Source organism: Ananas comosus, linkage group 16 (genome assembly GCF_001540865.1).
Source record: "Ananas comosus cultivar F153 linkage group 16, ASM154086v1, whole genome shotgun sequence".
Lineage (NCBI taxonomy): Eukaryota > Viridiplantae > Streptophyta > Magnoliopsida > Poales > Bromeliaceae > Ananas > Ananas comosus.
Window position 1 is genome coordinate 8196245 of NC_033636.1, and position 23351 is coordinate 8219595.

A 23351-nucleotide genomic window follows, 5' to 3' on the forward strand; every position below is an offset into this window, starting at 1 on the left:
ATACATGAGAGAGCATTTGTAAAATAGATTCATTGAGAGCATTTATAAAATAGATTCATTGAATCCCATGTCGGTTGTAGAACTAATTCTTATAATTGTGAAACCCATGTGAGATACAGAGAAATAGGCTATTCTCTTTCTTAAATTATAAAACCTTAAAACTCCTTTGGAATTTAATATTTTTATGTGGGACCCAAAAAGATCAATTTAATAAGAAACGATTCATAATTAATCTTAAATTTACATTTACATGCATTATAGATATCAAATAAATCATACTGCACTAAGTTTATTAAGACTCTGTTTGGATGTATAAACATCTTATTTGGCATATCCTTTTGATTTAATTAAAAAAAATTGATAGTCAATGAGAAATATAATTAAATATCTAGAATGAAATACTAAATTAATTTTTGAGAATAAGATAAATCATTCCATAAGTTTATTATACTTAACCACTAAATTATAAAAACCAAAATCTTTCGAGGAACAAAATCAAACTTTTTATTTTTAATTTTACAAGAAAATCTGTATAGACTCTGTCTGGAGGTTGGAATAAAATATTCTTTAGTGATTATTCGGTATAGAGGTTTTTGGAAAGAGAAGAGTTTAATTTTTACTCAAAAACTTCTTAGCATTCATGATTTTATAAGATAAGATAATATATTTTAACTACAAACTAGTAAAAAAAATTAAAAATCAAACAATACTATTTTATTTTAGACACTTAAAAAGTTTTTATATTAAATAGGATACTATTGGATAATTTATATACGTACTATAGCAACTTAGAACTAGACTGGAATACTATTAATAGCACCAAACTATTAATGCTATTAGTTTTTTAGTCTTTGGATTGAGAAATGTATAGTTAAGAAATATATGGTTAGGACGATATGGGCCCCCTAGAATTGAGTAAATGATTGATTGAATAGTATAATCTAATAGATAAAAATAATTAAAAAATTAATTTAATGGTGAAAAGCTTAATAGTATCAAATTCTTGGTGCTATCGATAGTATTCTAGCCGGTATAAAGGTTTTTTTTATATAATTGGAAGAGAAGAGTTTAATTCTTTAAAAAATTCATTAGCATTCATAATTTAATTAAAAGACGTGTGTACTATTCTATTTGAGAAACTTAAATTTTATTATATTAAATAAAAATGACATGGACTTAATATTCATAATATAATAATATTATTATTAAATTACTAAATCTAACATTCAAATGGGGAGCTAACTTGTCCGCAAACCTCATCGGCTGAGGTCACGGTCCTAGAAGGTCTAGTGACACCTGGACGTAGCATCGGATGACGTGTGGTGGGTCCCCACGCCTCACCTCTAACTCCCTCCCCTCCCCCTACATTTACGCCGCCCCCGCCAACGAACTCCAAATCCCCCCCCTCCATATTCTAACCAATCCCGNAAAAAAGAGAAGGAGAGAGAGAGAGAGAGAGAGAGAGAGAGAGAGAGAGAGAGATGGAAGGTAGAGAGAGACTAACCCTAACGCCATGTCCGAGCTTCCGAGAGCTCGAGGTCGACGGCGACGACGATGGAGCCGTCCATCACGAGTCCCCTCCGCGGATCTCCGCCGTGCACCGCCCCGACGAGGAGGAAGCGGCGGCGGCGCCGGGGGGGGCGGCGGCGGAGCGGCGGATCGGCGATGGCGGCGACACGAGCGACGACGACGACGACTCGGAGTTCTCGTTCGTGCTGCGGGGGCCCGAAACTGGCCCCGGGATCACCGCCGACGAGATCTTCTCCGGCGGCCCCGTCTACCCCGTCTTCGGCCGCCAACTCCTCGCCGCCGACCCGGCGGCGCCGCCGCGGAGGTCGCCGCTCCGGAAGCTGTTGAGCGAGGAGCGGAACGCGTCTTCGGCGTCGTCGTCGTCGTCGTCGTCGTCGGTGGGGGACGAGCTCGACGGGATCCCGCCGGAGACGTACTGCGCGTGGGCGCCGTCGTCGGCGAGGTGCCGGAAGAGCGGGTCCACGGGGTCGCTGATGCGGTGGCGGGTGCTCAGCGACCTCGTCGTGGGGCGGAGCCACAGCGACGGGAGGGAGAAGTTCGTGTTCCTCGCGGCCGAGGAGGAGAATAAGAAGAAGAAGAAGCCGCCGATCCCAAACCCTAACCCTAACACTAACCCTAGCCGCGGAAAGGAGGAGGGCAAGGAGAAGGAGGAGGAGCGGAGCGCGAAGGGGAAAGGTAAGAAGAGCGACGGCGGTAAGGTTACCGAGTCGGATACGGTCACCGCTCGTAGGGTTTACTACGGGAAGGGGTCGAACAGTAGTGGAGGTCGAAGATCATTCCTTCCGTACAAGCAGGACCTGCTAGGGTTCTTCGCCAACGTGAATGGGGGTTAGTCGAACCTATCACTCGTTTTAGTTTTAGTTTTTTTGTTTTCTTTTTAATTTTACAACGTATTATCACCTCTCTTTTTTTAATTTATTTTTCGCTGAATAATACGCTTCGTTTATTTCATTTAGAAATAAACTTAGCTGAAAATGTGAATCAATTAGGATTCGAATTTAGGTCTCGGATATCAACCATCAAATCATTTGCCACTTGCTCTACGGACAGTCGGTGACTTTGGATAGAATGTTAATATTAGGATTCGAAAAAGTCTAGAATGTGTGAGAACCAACTTCTTTTCTTTTCTTTTTTTGTATAAAAAATATGAGGTTTGATATAAAGCTTAGTTTGCTTAAAGCATTTTGGATTATTAAATATTTGACCTTTTTCTATATCTTTTGTTGGATTATGTAGAAGCTAACATTACTATATTATAGTCTCGCGTATGCAAAGATAATAACGAGTAGGGGGGTAAACGAGCCGAACACGAGCTGACTCATTAAAGTATCGAGTCGAAAAATTCAGCTCGTGTTCGGCTCGTGGCTCACGAGCTGGCCAACGAACAATAAATTAAAAAAAATAAATTAAATATATTTAAAAAATAAATTTATAAAATTTTATTCATTAAACTTTGATGTAATAGTTGAAACTTTACATATAAATGAGTTTTTTTATAATTAAGCTCGCATTTATATTTTTATTTTGCTAAAAATTAAATAATAAAAATATATATTATATATAATTATTTATTTATATATAAAAATATAAATTAAATAAATTATATAAATATAAAATATATATATTCGAGCTGTGGCCTATGTAAATACATAGGCCACAGAAATATATGTTNGCGAGCCGATCTCGAGCTCATTTCGGACCGAACACGAGCTAGCTCGCGAACAGCGAGCTGGATTGCCACCCCTAATAACGAGTGTTTGGTTTTCCCAAAAAAAATAATAAAAATTGTTTCACATTTTTTGGTTTTCAGATAAAAAATTCGCAAAAGAAAATTGATATTTTTTTTTCATATAATCTGAAAAGACAAGTTTCATACAATTTAAAAATAAAAATAAATGGGGAAAAAAATATTTTCTCAGCCAAAAATATGTTTTTAAGAAAACCAAGCACTCCATTTGGGGGATGAAATGGAGAAATGATGAGACATGCTTAATCTTATTTAGAGAAAATGGTGAGTTTGTGTAGTTGGTGGACATTCATTTTGTTATAATATTAGTAGGTTATAACTTTTGAAGCATCATAGAGGACTTTAGTTTGTATAAAGGTAATGAAATTTTAGCTTTAGAATACGAGGAGACGTCCAAAAACGAATCGCCTAGTTCATTTGAATGCCGAAACAAGTTATACAAAAGTAATTTGTGTTCGACGACGGTTTTTTAACATCCGTTGAGTTGCTTCTCCAGCTGCAGATATTCGCTGTTACCGGAAACTAAGCAATATTTCTTCGCAGAAATAAACGATATTGCTTTTTCATCGCACACAAAACTGATGTTACCGCAGGTGTTAAAGAGGGTATTGGCCCGATCGCGTCCCGGTCCGGGTGAAAACGCACCTGGACCGAGCACGAGGTATCTCTTTGGGATCCAAACCTTGGCCCATATATAAGCTTTGTTCATTTTGTGTTTTTCCAGCCTATGTCAACTTTGTTAAGCATCAAATTAGCTGTGTAATTATAATTATTATTTTCTTCTTTGACAAACAATTTTTTTTTTTTTTGGGTCCACAATCCTGATATATTAATTTCTCCTTCCCCGGCCCTCCTTGTTTTTACCTAATAAGGAAACAAATGCATCAGATGCCCAAGTACTTCACCATATAATCTTCAAACCAAGTTCAATGTCGCTGATTGAAACTAATAATTAATTCTTTTACTTATTTTTAATAATGTTTTTTAAAGTTAAAATGGTTATGTGTAATCAGGTAAGATGGGCCCTGACAACAAGTTACGTACATACGAGACATATTACAAACCAGGAAGTATATGAGAATACACACAAACCTTTTCCCTTCAAAACTTTCATCTATAAATTAAAATGCAAAGATGTCACCAGAATGAGCACATTATTTCAAAACTCTGTCGAAACCTTCACTCTATATATCTAAGCATAACATCCCCATGTCAAGCACATCTCTCTCTCCCTCTCTCTCTCTTATTGATTTATAGTTTTGCTTTTCTGTAGATAGAGCATCTGGCTAAAGTAAAAAGTTAAAATAAGTTATAGCTCCAGATACTAAAGCTCTAATTTGATACTTCTACATCTAGATAGATCTGTTTGCTTGTCTGTCAAATTAGAGTATCTCTCACCGTATGGTTCAGGGTCTAACATCTATTAAAGCTGGAGCATCGGTTTTGCCGTTGATCACAAATATGTCGAGGAGATTTGCAGTCATGTTCTTAGCTTTTTTGTGTTTGGAAGCGGAACTAATCTTTCTACTTTCGCTAAAACTTGACAACCCCTTGTGCAAATTTTCAACTTTGTAACTGTCATTCGCTGCACCGTCGAACGCCTCCCACGCCCTTCGACTTCCGGGCCTCCCATCCTTGCCGCTGGCACCATCTGCACTCTCAGGAAGAAATCGAGTGCTTTAAGACTCGTGCATCTGCCATGTGTCAGCCCACCGCGCAATCAACAAGACGGCAGCGGAGAAGCTTCCCACATAAGTTTTGCCTGGCTTTAATTGGTAAGTTGTTAAAACTTTTTCAAACAGCTCTGCTCACACTACAACAGAATTAGGTTATAAGGACATATGTTTGGGACACTTTTATATAAGTGTCTTATTTATTCTAAAACTTTTAAAAAAAATCTACTAATGCCTAAATATAAAGTCCAATTCAATCAAAAATAAAAGATTACTCTATTCAACACACCACATCGAGCCCATACGGCCCGATTACAAATAGAAAATAAAAAAAAAATCAATTATCATCTTCCCTTCTCCCCTCACTCAATCCACTGAAATTCTAAACGAATAGCCCTTTCCTCTCCTCATCCTCTGTCATCGCAACCAACGAGATAGAGTTCCGACGGTTGCTAAATATTTAAATAAGTGTTGGTAAATTAGCAGCACTCTTTTTAAGTTATAGCGACACTCTTTAATTGTCACTATATACCTAGCGATCCCACATATAGCAATACTTTTTAAAAGTGTCGGTAATTTAGACAGCAGCATTTTTTTTTTACCTGTACCGATATTTAAAAGTGTCGCTATAGATCATTTTTGTTGTAGTGTCAATAATGATGTTCATAGAAACATACACTACTTCGAATTAATCTCGATGAAACAGTAAATTTTGATTTGTAAATTAAGAAAGTTGACGCTTCCAATTGGGGAACTTTGTACTGGAAACAGTAGCAAATACACTATGATGACACTTTCTATTGGAAAATCCACAGATATATAATTCTTTTTTTTTGAGTAATCGTAATATATCCCTTTTTCAAATCCTTGTAGTTTTATTTTTTGAAGTATAAATTAACATCCCTAAAACATGAAGTACAGGAGAACTTTGTATTGAACTTTTATAACCATCCATTTCATTATATACTCAAGGCAAAAGTAAAAATTAGCCTATCAATGTTCAATTTAATCCATACATATATCTTGCATTTCAATAAACATATATATTGATCCTGCAACTAAATGAAAATTACAATCCTGGATATTTCAAGTTTTATTTAAATGGAATCCATAGGATTTAAAGCGCAACTCTCATTGCACATATAAAATATGAAGAATTTTGATTAACTCATGCACACAATTTAAAATATAATATATATTTGTCAATGTATATATCACACGATTCGTGAAAGACTCTTTATGGGAAACCTACTTTAAGTAGTTTCAAACATAAATAGGTGTTTGGTTTTTCAGAAAATATCACGAAGAAAATTAGTTTTCGGCTGAAAAAATATTTTTTCATCCATTTGGTTTCTAAAAAAACTAGTTTTTTTGAAAAAAAAAAAAAAATTGCAGATTTTATGATAAAATAGTGTTTTTATTTTCTAAATTTTGTATCTGGAAAAATAAAATATTTTTCATAAAAACCCTTTTTCTGAAAAAATTTTTCATTAATAACCAAACCTAGTTTCTCACCATCGCTTGCCTCTTAATATCACTGTCCCTTTCCATGTGATAGTTAAATTTAACCACCCTAGTAATCTCTGATGGGCACAGGGTGAAAGACCCTGACCTTATCTCCATTCCCATCAACTTTAAATATTCAACCGACCGTCCCTAGAGCAAGTGGCAAAGAGCTTGGTGGTTGGTATCCGAGACCCAAATTCGAATCCTAGTTGATTTACATTTCCAGCTAAATTTATTTTTAAATGAAATAAACGAAATGGATAGCGTGCTACCTATCTCTCAAAAAAAAAAAAAAAAACACTTTAAATGCTCACCTATATATAGCCCATCATATTTCTCCTCTCCAAGAGAAATTAGTGCATGCACCATGGTGGATATATACACTGAGGAACTCCAAAACTAAAAGCTAAAAACTTTAAAATTCTAAAAATAAATCATTAGATATGATTTATAATCATTAATCACTAAATAGTTTATATATAAAAATAATGACTGTTAGAACAAGCCCATGGTACATTATAGTGTTCTTTTGTTTTTAACTTATTATACTTCAGTACGTACCATATTATTCAAAAGATCAATCTCATATTAACGAATTACATCAAATAATTTACATTTTGATTTCAAGTAACTTAATTAGGTGTACACATGCACCCCGGTTCATGCAAAAAAAAAACCTTAAAAAAAAAAAAGAAAAAATCTCTATTGCTCTCCAAAGATGCTTTAAATTTTGCACTTATTGCCAATAATTGAGTTGGTTAGAACCGTTGGCCAACGCAGCCTCATCTCAATTCGATCTCCATCGTGTGGAGCAACGCAGCACAACACACCAAAACCACACAACACAATCCTATCCCCCACCACACCCTACACACACACACACACAACACACTCATCTCTCCAAACCTCATAATTTTTGTCCTTTTCCCGGCGCACGATTATAAAAGCGTCCTCGCGGCCTCGGCCTCCTCCGCAATGTCGACCGCCGCGGCGATATCGAGCCTCTGCTTCGCTCTCTCGAAGGCCGCCGCGGTTCGCCCGACCGTCGCCTCTGTCCTCCCCACGCCACCCCAGCACTCCAGCCCCGCGCCGAGGCTCATCCGCAACTTTCCCGTGTTCGCCGCTCCCTCCACCCTCACCGCCGCCGTGGTACGCTCGTGCCATTTTCCTCCTTTCGACCGTAAAATACAAAATGATTTTTCTATTTCGGTACGGGATGGTACATGCCCGAATTGACCGATTATTGTCTGCACAACCGTAAAATACAATATGATTTTTTTATTTCGGTACGATATGGTACGTGCCAGAATTGACTGATTATTGTCTGCACCTGGTGCACTAGTCCATTTTATCGATCCAACTATATATAGAAGTCAAAGGACTATTCATATATAATGTGTAACATTTTAATCAACGGTGGAGATTCGAAGTGGAGATCACGAAAAGGCGGGATCGAGATGAAGCTACGGTACACGACTGATGCAGTACTGCATTGCAATCGATGCACCTGTGTGTAGACTCATCGATAATTTTTCATAAAGTTGAAGAACGCTTAGTCCACTGCTAATAAAAAAATAATTAAATATAATATAAAATAGCAATCACAAATTATACGTGTTTGTGGCAAAAAAATAAAAGTCTCAAATGACTTGAACACGACAGGATAAGAAAGCTTAAGCCTGGTTAGTTTATCAAACAATTTGATCTCCAACGAGTTCAAATAATTACGAGTTGACTACAAACTACTAGCATTTCTTGCAAAAAAAAAAAAAAAGCTCTCTAAATTGTTTATAAAGAAACTATTGCTACACAACATCATCATAATTTGTAAATATATTAATTATTAGAAATCAAATTCCTATTTGTTTCCTTTTTTTTATAAAATTAACTTGCATGTTTGTTTTTTTTTTTTTTCTTTTTTTTTTTTTTGTGAGTTCTAATTAATCACTATCATTTGGACGTACGTGGAACATTCCTGTCCATGCATGTCATATCAGTGAAAGCTCTGTCCAACCAATCATATAGCACCCAACAACAAAACGCCACATGCAACGATCACACTTTTCTTTTAAAAATTTCATCGGTGTTTGTTTCTAAAGCCAGTTCTAAATACGTGCATCTTAGGGGCTGTTTGGTTGTACGTATTTACAATTGTAGTGCAGTTGCAAATACGTACAGTCATAATTTTTTTATTTGATTTAATGTAGTTGAGTTCAACTACTGCAGTTTCAACTGCACAAGAAGGCTCAAATACTGCAGTTGGAACTACATCCAAATTAGTCGTAGTTCCAACTGCAGCAGTTGGTGAGGGTAAGGATCACCCACAAATTAATAATAATAAATAAATAAATAAATAGCTAAATAAATAAATAATATATGTATATAGGTAAATAAAAATACTTATAAATAAACTCATACTAATAAAATTTTTTAGACAATACAAGCTTTGTGCAAAAAATTAAATTTTTTAAATTTATTTTATTTAAAATATAAATATAGTTTTTTAAAAAAATTTTTTATAGAATGTGATCGTGTATGTTAATTTAATAAGTTTTAATTAATTATAATTATTAAATTTGATAAAAAAAATAAAAGAATCGTTTAAATTTTTAAAGTTTGATTTACATATTAAAATTAAATAAATTAAAAATTTTAAATGTGTCGATTAATAAGTTGAAAATTTATTGAAAAATATAAAAATATTATATATATCTACTTATTTATTTATAAATAGTAAATTTAAATAATTAATAAATTTATACAATTATTTTATGTTTAGTGAAGGTAACCTCACCACTCTATCTGAAGAGGTGACAAAATTCATAAATACAACTATCAGCTTCATATTACTAAACAGAAGAAATGTAACTGCAGCAGTTGCAACTGCGTAAAACCAAACAGACTAGGTGTAGTTATAACTGCAGCATTTGCAACTGCATGCATTTCTAACTACACTGTTTCTGCAACTACATCCAACCAAACGGTCCCTTAGATCTGTAAAATAGGTTATTTGGCAAAATAGAAGTTATAAAGATGAGATAATTATAGAGCAAGCACTAGTTGAAACCCCCCTTATACTTAATAAAGGAATTATACTATATGCTCGCACTCGAAAGTACGTAACTGAGAGTAGAATCTGATTTTAAGCGACCAGTTTCTTTCAACGTTTTTCATTAAGGTCATCCATAAATTGTCCTAATAATATATATATATTTTTTCTATCTCAATTCTACTTTCATGATTTTTTAGACGCAACCATGGTATTAATTAGTGTAATCAAAGATAGTAATATTTTTTCTATCCTAATTTCTTACCAAAATTAGGCTTCATTTTATAAGGCGGAGAGATTGCATAATACACGGTAAAAAAAAGTACTAAAAAAATGGATTGCTTTTCTTTTCATAAGATATATTATGTTACGTATATCACAATGAGTCAATTAAATCCTACTAAAAAACAAATAAGTATACATTTATATTCTTTCATCCAGGGACGGAGCCATGTGGGGGCCGACAATGGCCAGGCCCCCAATTTCTAAAATTACAGAACAATCCACTAGTAAGCTATTAAAAAAATTAAAATATTGTAAATTTAGGGGACCAAAGTGAAATTTTTTTGAAAAGAATTGTTGGCTTGTGGGCCAAGACTCCAAGGCTTACGCACAAGAACGGCCCATATATAGACCAAAAGGAGTCATGGCCCTCTTCAACTTTTCAATATTTACTTTATAGTCCTTGTAGTTTATATATTTTCAGTTAATTTTTAAAATATATCGGCCTATTTTGTAAAAAGCTTTTAGTGCTAATATAGAGCTCTTTCTCTTCTTATGTGTTTTATAGGTGAAAATATACTAAGAACCTTTTAATTGTAGTGCATTTTGAAATAAGTCCTTTCAATTTTAAATATTTTATTTATATATTCTTAACTTTTCAATTATTTTAATGAGCTAATTTATTTAACTAAATAAAATAGTATGCTAAATTTAATAGCTCTATTAGATATTAATCATTGGTTGTTATTATTTTATTAACAAAAATTTTAAAAAATTAAATTCTAACTAAATTGCTATTAGATTTAGTAAAATTCTTAAATTATTTGAATGAAATAATGCAAATAAAATAAATAGAAGTTAAGCAAGTGTAAATTAAAGAAATAAATTTAATATTTTTTAACATTAATTATCTAATCACTAAATTTTTTTATTAAAAATTTGAGTAGTTAAAATTTTATTTATCTACTAAACTTTTTATTTGTACATATTTTGGCCCCTCTTGTGATTGAATTCTGGCGTCGTCCCTGCTTTCATCCCGACTCCTTTTTGTCCAACAATAATAGATGGCAATTGATACCAAACGGGCCCTTAAGATGTCGCTCGCAATTGTAAATGAACTCTTCAGTGATTTACGTTGGTTTGATTATTATGACACCATTAAGCTAGTAATATTATGAGAAATGAAAATGTTTAACAAATCAAACATAAAGGGCATGTTTGGTTCGCTTTTTTTTCACCATGGAATCGGAATCGGAATGGGTGAATCCGTTTGTAGGTGTTTGGTACGCAGGAGTCCCATTCCGATTCCGATTCCCGAGTGGAATGAGAATCCCCCAATCACCTTTTTTTTTAATTCGGCCTAGGAGGCCGGATTGAAAGTTGAATCCAGACAGAATGGATATTTATTTGGATTAAATTTATTTTTTCAACTTTTTTAATTAAAATATGTGTTTAAATTTAGAAATTAAATTTTAAATTTTAAATTTTAAATTTTAATTTGAACTTGAATTAAAAATTAAAATTTAATCGAGTATTTCGAATCTAACTTATGAATTTGAATTTAAATTAATATATTATAAAGATAAAGTTAATATATTAATCTGATTACGTTTTTTATATTTACCTGAACCAAACACCGACAATGAGAATGATTTATTCCGATTCCGATTCAGGTGATGAACCAAACAGAATTCGGTAATGAGTCATTTCGATTCCGATTCCAGCTTATTTTGATTCCGATTCTGACTTCGAACCAAACACGCCCAAACAGTATAGAAAAAATATTACAACAAAAAGTTTCTTTAAAAAACCCAGTATATATAGAAAACAGTCAAGTTCCTATATATTGTTTCGTAGACCTGGCCCAACATACAGTATACTCAAGTAACAGCTAAGTCTCAGCCAATCCTAAGCCCCCACCTTTCGAAGAGGTCTTGATTTTAATTTTTGCATCCACATTTTGTGGCGGTAGATATTTCAGTCTGTTATTTCTTCATTTAGTGCACGTGGCATAATAAGATCGATCTTTGAAGTAATACACTAAAGTCAACATACACTGTAGTGTACCATGGCGTCCGTAGACCAACAATACCATGCGTTTCCCTTACAACTACTATATAAAAGCCCACACATTTTATGACAAGTATTTTAGTCTTGTTATTTCTTCATCCAGTGCACACGGCATGCTCAGATCGATCTTTTGAGTAATACATTGAAGCCCACAAACACGGCATCCATAGACCAACTACAGTATATATTTTCCTTACAATATATAAAAGCCCACACAATTCATAACGAGCATTTCACTCTCGCTATCTCCTCATCCACACACATGGCGTGACTAGATCGATCTTTTGAGTAATATTCTCCACTCCACGACGTCCATAGACAAAACAGTAATGATTCCCTTACAACTACTCCTATATAAAAAGCCAACGCAACTCATAACGAGTATTTTAGTCCCGCTATCTCCTCATTCGGCACGCACACGTAGCCTGATAAGATCGATCTTTTGAGTAATACCCTCCGCTCCACGACGTCCGTGGACCAAACAGTAACATGTGGTTTCCCTCTCATAACTCCCACATATATAAAAGGCCTACAACAACGAGTCTCTATAATATAAAGCAGTGGTACAAAATAATCTCCGGATCTCAATCATGCACCCTTCCTACTCTCTCTACTGAAAAGGTCCGTTGAATTAATCAAAATTCCCAAATTGCCCCTCGCCACCATTTCTCTTATTTATGTGTTCATTTTTCTTGCTTTTTCTTTTTTAATCCACTTTTCACTCTAAGGTTTACGAGATCTCGATCTCTAATATATTTTTTTCTTTTTTTAATATATATCTACATGTATATGAGAATTAGAAGAGGTTTCTTTTACTAGTTTATTTTTTTTATTTGCATTTTGATTTTTGATTTTTTGATTTTTGATTAAAATTAATAATATATGCAGGAAATGGAGCCCGTGGAGAGGCTGAGATCGGGGTTCGACTACTTCAAGAAGGAGATCTACGAGTAAGCCTTACTGAAATTACGAAAATGCCCCTCCCACTCCCACTAATTTCCCTTTATTTGTTAAGAATGGTTTTTTTTTTTTTTTTTTTTTTTTTTTTTTTTTTTTTTTGATATCTTTGTAGGAAGAAGCTCGAGTTGTTTAGTCAACTCGCGGAGGGGCAAAGCCCGAAGGTAATTAATTAAAATTTATTAAATTTAATCTAATTAAGTAAATTCAATCAGTATGTAATAATCAGATTTAATACACTTTTTTATTATTTTATTGGTCGAAATTTCTCGACTTGATTATATTTTATTTATGACCATTAATATTAATAAACTATTTATGTGTGATAGTTTTATTTCGAGTACTTTAGTTTCTAAATAATAATTAAAAGATTAAATTTATAGTACAAAACAATATTTAATTATTTTTAAAGTAAACTAAAATAAAGAATAAATAGGGTTTTTTTTTATATTTAGGAAATAAAAAGTTTGAGTACCAAGTCTTCGATATTGAACTACAATTCATTTTAAAATAACTATGTAAATATTTAAAATCTTCGTTTGGTTTGAATCATTTATAAATTTTTTGGCGTAAAATTTGGGTACGTAATTTATTTAACTAATCTTGTTCAGAGTATTTCATATGATTTATTACGTTTGTGTATTTTATAACAAAAAAATCATCAAACAGCTGAATTTAAATAAATTAATAATCGGATCATAAAGTCATTATTATTATTATAGTTTTTAAAGTTTACATATATGGTTATTTCATAATGAGTTGTTGTTATAATTCATCACATATATAAGCTATATACATTTTTGTTTTTATTTTTATTATGCGGACTCACATTATGCTAAGCTTCCGACTGGGTTTAATGTATTTTATATTTATTAAAAAAATAATAAAATTCAATTACCAGTTCTGTGATTTTACACGTTAATATCATGTGGTTTAAAATATATCAATTTAATACCATATGGTTTTATCTTTCTCTTTTTGTCACCCTCTCTGTTAACTTTTCGTTAAATCATATAAAAAAACTTGAGATATCCTATCTATAGTTTACCGAATATTTATTTTAGTAACTTTAGTTTTAACTTTGTCGCTGATTTAACAAAAAAAAAAATTAATAGAGGGAATAATAAAAAGAGAAAAATTAAAACCATAGAATACTAAATTAATATATTTTAAATTATAGGATATTAAAATAAAAAAAATACAAAACTATAGAAGTAATATTTAATAATTTTTTTAAAAAAAAATGATTAATAAATTAAATTGAAACGGTGCGGGCGTCCGCACGGGGACGGCGCAGTTTATGGTGTTCGCGTGTGCGGACTCCCGCGTATGCCCCTCGGTGGTGCTCAACTTCCAACCGGGCGAGGCCTTCACCGTCCGCAACATCGCCAACATGGTCCCGCCGTACGATCAGGTGCGCACCCCCCTCCCCCCACCCCGCACGAATCTCAACGCGATCCCCTCGGTGCTCCTGTGCGGCGCTGCTTAGTTACCGCATAACATTTTTATGCCGTTACGCTGTTTTTTGTCTGTGCAACTGCAGATCAAGTATGCGGGCGTTGGGGCCGCGATAGAGTATGCGGTCATCCAACTCAAGGTCACCGTAACACCTTTCGTTCTATTTTATTTATTTATTTATTTATTTTATGTTTTCTCCGTAATCGAGTTGTGAATCAAATAATTACATTTTAATTCCGACAATAATACCATCATTACGAAAAAAAAAAAGAGAGTAGAAACATAATTAGGATGTACGGTTCAAATAGGGACCTCAATAGATATTGATATCTGAAATTTTATCTGAATCCAAATCCGAACAAATCGGATTTATTCGATAATAAACATATATGGTTTGGATATGGATACCAAAAATAAAAACCCGACGAATATGAATTTTGTCTGTATCCGACACGAGCTCGAATTTATTTTATATTATATATAATGTGCATATAAAATTTGATGATATATTTAAATTTATATTTTAAAAATTTAGATTTAATATAACATATTTTAAAATATTGACAAGAGAAATAATTATTTCAGGTTTAAATTTTCGGGTTTAAATACGGATTTGGATTTCAAATCTTTAGTCGGATTCGAGTTCTAATTTTTAAAAATTCGCTCTGAATCCGATCCATTGACATTCCTAGATTGAAAAGAGTTTTTACGGTTGAGTTCATTTAGCATCATCTGAATCGAACCCTAAACCCTAAAATAATCCAAAAATTGCTTGTAGATGCTATGATTATTATTATTTTTTTATCTCTCTCTTAATAAGGTAGAAAAAGCTTATTATATAAATTATAAAGTAATAATAATTAGGTACAGTGTAACGCGTGAACAGGTGGAGAACATAACTGTGATCGGTCACAGCCGTTGCGGTGGCATCAAAGGGCTCATGTCCATCACGGACGACAGTAGCACCAGCACGTAAGAACCATCTTTTTCTTTTTTTAAAAAAAAATTTAAAAAATTCTTCCCAAAATAAAATATATATGTACAAAAATAGATTAAGTAACTTTAGATAATTTTTTTAGAAAAAATTTCAAATACCACCTCAGTGGTTTCGCACTTTCTAACTTTAGTATTCTGTAGTTTAAAATGTATCACTTTTATACCTGTGATTTTATTTTTTCTCTTTTTGTTATCCACTCTACTAATTTTTTCGTTAAATCAGTAAAAAAATTAAAACTAAATGGTACTAAAATGAATATTCGATAAATTATAGATGAGGTATCTAATTTTTTTTTGTATATAATTTAATGAAAAACTAACAGAGTGACTGACGAAAAGAAAAAAAATAAAAACACAAGGAACTAAATTAATACACTTTAAGTCATACGGTTCTAAAGTGAAAAAATACGAAACTACAAGGTTGTAATTTAAAGTTTATCCTTTTTTTTTAAAAAAACCAAAAGAAGTTTCCTTTTATTCTAAAATCATGGAGAAAAGAAAAATCCTACGGATTTTGAAAAATGCCACTCTCAAAGAATAATATTAGGTACATAAACTATTAGTAAAATGCTAGAAAATTTATTTGAGCTGTAGACCATTTTGAGTTGACAACTTAATCTTTTAAAATTTTAATTTTACTATCCCATTTTTCAATTTGTTTGATTTAAATCAGTAAACAATACGTTAACTTTAAAATTTGAATGAAATATTTATCCTTGCAGATTTAATTTATACACTTCACATAATTCTCATAATTATAAATTTATTCAACCAAACAATTAGCTTAAATTTTGAAGTCAAAGTATCGCTGGCCGATTCAAATCAGATGAATTAAAAAATTGAATAATAAAATTAAAATTTTAAAAAAATAAATAATTAATTTAAAATGATCTATAGTTCGGATTCGTTATGCACATTTTTGTCGAACTTCTTTTCGTACTAACACTATATATATAAGAGCAATATTTTGAAAGATCTACACCAGCAAACCGACCGTCCCTAGAGCAAGTGGCAAAGGGCTTGGTGGTTGGTACCCAAGACCCAAGTTCAAATCCTAGTTGATTCACATTTCTAGCTAAGTTTATTTCTAAATGAAATAAACGAAGCGGGTAGCATACTACCTATCTCTCAAAAAAAAAAAAAAAAAAGAAAAAAAAAAGAAAAAGAAATATCTACACCAGCAGCAGTAGCTGTACTGTGTGTGAGAGTTTCTGGCTCCCACAAACTTGGGGAAAGGAAGATTCTTCAAACGGGTACAAAATTAATCAGAGAATGTGCTGGAAATGTACTTTCTGTACAACCATGCACGAAAAATTGGACGGTCGGGATCAAATATATATATATATATATAGAGAGAGAGAGAGAGAGAGAGAGTATGGCTACTATACTCTTATAAGTATTGGACCTTTCGTACTCATAAGTTATTTTCGATGATAGGACTTCCGAATCGACGATCTACTCCGTTAAATATGATCTAGAGTATCTGAAATTTTTAAAAAATAAATTTCACAATTTTTCGAAATCATAATAAAGTCCATCAGACGGATATAAAATGAACAGTCAAAATCGAACGACGTCCTAAAAATAAAATATCGGATCCCTTAATTTAAGATCGAAATTATTGATCTTTATCTAGGTAGTAAATAGAATTTTCTATCAACAATTCAATCTATTCCAATTCTTTTATACCATTAAACTAGCAACTATCCCGTACAGGCCGTTAAAAATTATCAATTTTGTAAGCTTTTGATCGTAAGGTGAATAATATCGAAAAATTATAAAATTTAATTGCTAAACATTTTAAATGCTCTAGATAACGCTTAATGGTGTGAATCGTCGATTCGGAAGCGTTATCATCAAAAACAACTTATGAGAACGAGGGCGATCGTACTCATAAGAGTATAGTAGCCGGACTATATATATATATATATATATATATATATGTTATTATACTATCAATGGTACCAAAGTCTTATTACCACCGAGTTTCCTATTGTTAAATCTACTTTTTAATCATTTTCACCCGTTAGATTAAATTATTCAACTAACCACCAACTCAACCATAGGAGATCACTATTATTCTAACCACACAGCTTTTCATTCAACGGCCGAAAACTCACTAGTATCAGACGTTTGGTACTATCAATAGTATAGTAGCAAAATTCTATATATATATATATATATCTGCTCATAAGCTTTTTGACACATTTTGCTTTTTTGCTGTAAATGTTTTTCTGGGCAGTGACTTTATAGAGGACTGGGTGAAGATCTGCACGCCCGCGAGGGACAAAGTGAAGAAGGAATATGCCTCCTTGCCATTTGCAGACCAGTGCACCAAATGTGAAAAGGTACTTTAACCTACAATAATAATAATAATATATTATTATGCACAATTCCTTGCCTTTTTCTAAACAACAACAAAAAAAAAAGAAAAATAAAAATTGAAGAACTATCTCCTTTAATAAATGTTCGATTAGTAACTTCACTCGAGTACAAAGCCTATTGAGCCATTTAATAAAAATTAGGAGATTTTATTGTCAAAATTAAAAGTTTGGGGGTCTAGTTACAAAGCGCTAAACTTTAGAGGAACTATACACAATTATTTTTTTGTCTTTTTTATTTTACGCATTTTTTATTTTTTATACACACTAGGCCTTCTTCTAGCCACGTTTCTCTTATAAAAGTATCCCCCTCAAAGAAGTGGCCAAAATGTAAAGAGCCCTCAATGATTTTTTGCACGATGACGAAGGATCGTGCCACATGTATAAGTTCTGTCAATAATAATAAGAAAGCTTTGCATTTTTGCTTTCATTATATAAAGCAAAAAGAACTTTTATGGACATATTATTTTAATGAATCTGAGTCATTTTCGGTTATTATACATTATTACAGTAATTTAAGATGTGTTAATATTAGCATCCAAAGTAAACAGAGGATAAAATTGAATGGCGAAGCCTATCACCATTTCAGGATTTGAGCTCGTCACTTGAAAAAGATTTTAAATTTTGTTGCAGGAGGCTGTGAATGTGTCCCTTGAAAACCTCAAGACCTACCCGTTTGTGAAGGAAGGGTTGGAGAAGAAGACTCTGAAGCTGATCGGAGGACACTACGATTTTGTTAAAGGCAACTTCGAGACTTGGGAGATCTAAGCGAGCTATTAAATAAGCTTATAATAATGTATAAAAAAACAAGAGCTCTTTTGAGCCCTTTTGTGCATGTTTGTGCACGTAGTAGTAGCACTAAATTATGGAGGAACCTTTTATTAGGGTTTCGTTTGACTCCGAGCTGTAATGTAATGGCTTTCATGGATCTTTTGTGATCCGAAACATCAGTAACTTCGACTATGTTATTGTTATTATTATTATTATTATCTTTTCTAAGTCGATCTCTTTACTTTTCCAGAACTACTTTTCTCTACTGCTATAAGATATCTTATGATCCGACCATACCTAGCTAAGTTTTTTTTTTTTTTTTTTTTTTTTTTTTTTTTNTAAAAAAAAAAAAAAAAAAAAATTTGTTTGCAAACATATCTCTATATACTTTCACCCCTACTACGTTTTATATGATAACATTAATGTACCAAACAGGCTTAGTCCAAACAATTATTGATATTCCTCTGCAGTAACGCAACCAAACCAACCATGTGGCACGGTTTACATCACAAGCATACCAAACTAATCATGTGAAATGATTTATTTCAGTAGCTTTACCATGTGGCATGATTTATGTCACTCCTTGATGCAGGCCCCTGATAGCAACTTAAAGCTGACACAATCGAAAAGCTCATGTTGATCTCGACTAGGATTAACAAAATTAACTTCATTGTAGATTTTACGCAGAAATTCAAGCTACATAAACTCAGATTTATGAATGATTGGAATGGTTCAGGTTTAACAGCAGGAATGTAGGACATAGCCTGTTCTTTCCATTTTTTCTTTTTCTAATACAATCTTACATATATTTTGACCCTGAAACCTAAATGCGTAACTGTTCAATTGGTGGTTCAAATCTAATCTGGTTAATTTCGGTAAAATATTGAGTTAAGATAGACACTTTCAAGGTCGAAGGAAGTGCAATAGACGCCTCCAACCTATGCCCGAACATCTCGTTCGTAAATTAGTCTTCACTCTTCGCCATTCGATGAGTTTACTCGAGCTTCCCTGATGAATCACTTTCTGTGATTGAACCGACGGTTGTATGTTTTGTGCTCATGAACTGCAAATCCATCAGTCCAATAGTTCTCCTTTTCCCATAAGAAACAGAAGACAGATGGTTTTTTACCATGGAAAAAGTCATTCACACCGCAAAAATACTCACCGTTATTGGAGTCTATCCATTAGTTTCTCCACCATGATTCTTTGTTGTGTTCCACTCAGAAACTCCGACCTCATGATAGCATTTGATACAAGAATGACGTTGCTTGGAGATGAAGCATTTACCTACGTATTAACAAACATAATTAACTAACCAAATTAGATGGTTTAACTTCACCTAAGTTCCTATTGTACTGCACACAGATCTATAAAAATTTTTAGTAGTCCATGTAGTATAATAAATAAGATGGAAGAGACTGAAGAACTATACCCAGACACGGCCATTTAATCCAACAGCAGTCTCAAATGACAACTTCTTTCCAAGCGCTTCAAGAACTGGACACATCGGAGAGCTTAGTAACCTAAAAGAAAAAAGGGAAGATACCATGATGATCAATGCTTTATTATGCTTGTTCGGTTGAAAAAAAATGAAAAAAAAAAACCATAGATGTTAGTAAAGCCTCACATTCGTGCCAGGCCAGTTGAAGTCTCAAACATGTAACCATCTTTCAATGGACCAAACTCAGCAGCTTTTCCACCAGCTAGTGAAAAAAAAAAAAAGGTAATATTCTTTAGCGTAGATATTTCAAAACTACAAAAGTAATTCGTGTACAAATCAGCATATATCTCTAATTGTGCATAGAGTAGACAAACATTTTGAGAAATATGATGAAAGAAAGTACCATCAGTGCAGGAGAGTTCAGGATTCATAATGCTATTAGCTTTGACAACTCGGGCATAGATCAGAGTGCCAATCTGAAACAGAATATATTGATAATTATTTGCAAGCAATCTGAAAATATGTAAGGACAAAAAAGCATGCCAAGTTGCATGAGAATCATATGAAAAACTTGCTTGCAATATCAGTTTTAAAGTTAGGAAGCCCTCAGATATTGCCCGTAATAATCTATAAGGGTATCAGGTGCCAGCTTCATGTCTATTTGATTGTTATGTGCAAGTGTCTTGAGGAACCTATGTCCCTTCTCTGGAAGAGTGACATTAAGAAATTAAAGTTGATGATTTGAACCATCAATTGTAGCCACCATTAGTTTTGACTATTTGAGCAATCAGTTCTGGCCCTTCTCACTATTTTCTCTAGCCTTCTTTGATGCACTATTTATAATTTATGTTTCTTCAGTATACACAGGAAAGAGAGATCAAAGACATGTAACAAATATTTCAGTCCTTTCAGAGATGCAAAGCCATAAAAAATAAAATAAAAAAGAAACTGCTGCACCATCCAAATATTCAGAGGGTCCTAAGTTCATGCTACATAACATAAATACCACATGGTAATTTATCTTAAATATGCAAGCATATGTTGCAGTTGAAAGAGAGTTCAAAAACCGGAGCCATTACTAATATACCATTACAATAGCTTCTATGAACAAACTTATAGTAGATAGCACTTAGGATCGAAGTAAGAAATACTTTAACACAAAAACAAAGAATAGTTAGTCATGATATAATACCTCAAACTTTGGTATGTTTCTCCTTGTTCCACCTTCAAAAGCAAGTACAGGTAGAAATGCCAAATTCGGACCCTTTATATCCACCAAGAAGTTCTGAAAGCACCAAAGGTGAAGAGAATGACACAAACAGGCAGATCATAATTTTATAATATAGACTATAGAGTACCTAAGAAAGCCTTTTTGCCACATAAGAATGCCTAAAAATATTTTCTTTCTAAAAAATTAAAAAACTTTTGTTGTTACTAGATACAAGCCTGAGGTACCAAACTTTGTATATGTAATCTCAAGCATATCTTATACTGCTTCACTGTCAAAATAAAAGGTGGAGACCTAAAATTCATCAATAACCAGAGTGCAAGGATATAAAGCTAGCTTGATTGATACACTTGATAGAAGTGTCTTCACAATTTGACTTTTATCCTCCATATCAGATGGGGGATAAGTCATTCGATAATCATAATCCATTACGTGATTGTGTATGCATGAAAATCTACCTAATAATACATTTGATCCCAATGAGTACATAAAAGAATGATAATAATGATTATTACATGAGATATATGGATCTGATACTTACATCTGGTTTGGTATCAACCACAATTCCGAGAACTGTATCTTCGACACATGGTACATACTGCAGGAACAAATATATGTTAGATAGATCTCTCTAAAGAAATTTCCTGGCAGAAGAAAAGATGAGGACTGAACATTTCGACCAGAAAATGATACGATGAAGTGAATTAAAAACATGGTTGCATGAAATATCTAGTCTGGAGGAAATGTGATAGAGATATGACAAGAAGGACATCGTATTTAGCATTTTTAACAGCAAATATGATGATGTCTTAAAAAATAGAGGAACATGGAACATTAAAAACAAACAAAAATATGTCTTAGCTCGTAGGCATCTTAATAGGCATCCATTCCCCAAGAATATGTTCTCACTTAAGTCCACTAGTACAAAACTTGATGTGTCCAATTTCACATTGTCTAATGAGTTTCACCAACCAAACACACAGGACATAAGGATATAGCACATTTTTCGCTAATGTTCTAAGTTCATTTTTTTGAAAACATTCTTATCACTACTACCTAGATGTAGTCCTATCCGATAGATCTCGGTCCTTGACGATACACAAGCCTTAAAACCAATCAAAAGAGGCAATGAAACATGTTTATATTATCCTCGCAAGCAAGCATAATTCTATATATCAGATAACAACTCAGCTAAAACAAAAGCTACGACTTTACAACCATTCATATTAATCAAAACATTCAAATGGTTACAATGTCGAATCTAAGCCATTGAATCACTCACTCTCTTCTGTGAGCTCTCGATCCAGTACTTATTCGGCTTCGACAGCCTCAGCTTCCCAGCCTTCATGGCTGATATAGTGTCACAATCCTGTAGACCAAATCAAAATCTAAAATAACACACCATTACCGACCAAAACAGAGCTTGATCTCCAACCCCAGTTCTTACAACTAGATTCATTAGGATATGAATCCGAACCTGACGCAATCCTGCTCCCAGTTTGATCGTCTGATTAGCCATCGTGGAAAGATCCAAGACGACGTCTCCAGGAACCTAGAAATCGAGAAGTAATAGAGATCATGGGGTTGATGGAGAGCAGAGCGAGGAGGAGAACGAGAGGGGAAGTTGAGCTTACCACGGGTTTATCTACGAGATTCGTCGGGGTGTCCATGATCTTAGGGTTAGGGTTTCCTCCGCGGAGAATGGGAAAAGGAGGAGAGTGAAGGAGAGTTTGAGAGAGAGAGAGAGAGAGAGAGAGAGAGAGAGAGGAAAAGTAAGAACGAACTCGGCCCAAAAATATAGCGGCCCAAAACATCCAGTTAATATATAACCGGCCCATATACGAAAGAAATTAGGCCCTATTGGGCCAAATTTGTCTTAGACTTTTCTTCTTTTTTTAGCCAATGCTTGTAGATCCAAACATGCATCCCAATGTGATGTATTTTTTAATACAAATTCTATGCGATGTGGTGTGTTCATAAACGGTTATGAGTAAATTTATCATCTATATGTATATTGGAACTGTTTGGCAACAACATAATAAAACAGTCTCAGAAAAGTGTGAGACAATCCGATCCTCAAATTTTAATTTGTTATAATTTCAAGCTTAATTTTTCTAAATTGTTACAACCTAATCTCACAGTCCATTTAAATTAATGGTGGCATGTTGTTAGTACAATGATAACATGATTGATGATGTAACTACTACTAATGTACCACATCATTACAACACCAATGATACATCACCACCTAGTAAACTAAATTAGACAATAAAACTCAATTGCCAGAATCTAAGAAATTAGAGAGAATTTATAACAAATTGA

General features: G+C 33.5%; 3 protein-coding genes across 8 annotated transcripts; 2 read left to right on the plus strand and 1 right to left on the minus strand.

Moving 5' to 3' along the window:
* On the plus strand, positions 1435-4516 carry LOC109722623. Of its 3 annotated transcripts, none has more exons than XM_020250719.1 (2): positions 1435-2358; positions 4291-4516. In XM_020250719.1, the coding sequence occupies exons 1-2, from the start codon at positions 1482-1484 to the stop codon at positions 4353-4355; spliced, it is 942 nt and encodes a 313-aa protein (XP_020106308.1). In that variant the 5' UTR covers positions 1435-1481; the 3' UTR covers positions 4356-4516. The 3 variants fall into 3 exon arrangements, with proteins under 3 accessions (XP_020106308.1, XP_020106307.1, XP_020106309.1); XM_020250718.1 differs by lacking the exon at positions 4291-4516 and adding an exon at positions 3821-4271; XM_020250720.1 differs by lacking the exon at positions 4291-4516 and adding an exon at positions 3774-3912.
* On the plus strand, positions 7417-18578 carry LOC109722624 (carbonic anhydrase, chloroplastic-like). Of its 3 annotated transcripts, none has more exons than XM_020250721.1 (8): positions 7417-7605; positions 12686-12747; positions 12870-12918; positions 14052-14168; positions 14298-14351; positions 15099-15184; positions 17451-17556; positions 18223-18578. In XM_020250721.1, the coding sequence occupies exons 1-8, from the start codon at positions 7432-7434 to the stop codon at positions 18355-18357; spliced, it is 783 nt and encodes a 260-aa protein (XP_020106310.1). In that variant the 5' UTR covers positions 7417-7431; the 3' UTR covers positions 18358-18578. The 3 variants fall into 3 exon arrangements, with proteins under 3 accessions (XP_020106310.1, XP_020106311.1, XP_020106313.1); XM_020250722.1 differs by lacking the exon at positions 7417-7605 and adding an exon at positions 12186-12418; XM_020250724.1 differs by lacking the exon at positions 7417-7605 and adding an exon at positions 12510-12602.
* On the minus strand, positions 19013-22781 carry LOC109722625 (putative exosome complex component rrp40). 2 transcript variants are annotated; one of them, XM_020250725.1, is made up of 10 exons: positions 22664-22781; positions 22507-22581; positions 22312-22398; positions 21571-21627; positions 20994-21086; positions 20205-20277; positions 19988-20063; positions 19793-19883; positions 19526-19647; positions 19013-19423 (listed from the first exon to the last, which is right to left on the minus strand). In XM_020250725.1, the coding sequence occupies exons 1-9, from the start codon at positions 22697-22699 to the stop codon at positions 19528-19530; spliced, it is 708 nt and encodes a 235-aa protein (XP_020106314.1). In that variant the 5' UTR covers positions 22700-22781; the 3' UTR covers positions 19013-19423; positions 19526-19527. The 2 variants fall into 2 exon arrangements, with proteins under 2 accessions (XP_020106314.1, XP_020106315.1); XM_020250726.1 differs by lacking the exon at positions 22664-22781 and having other exon boundaries at positions 19013-19647; positions 22312-22417.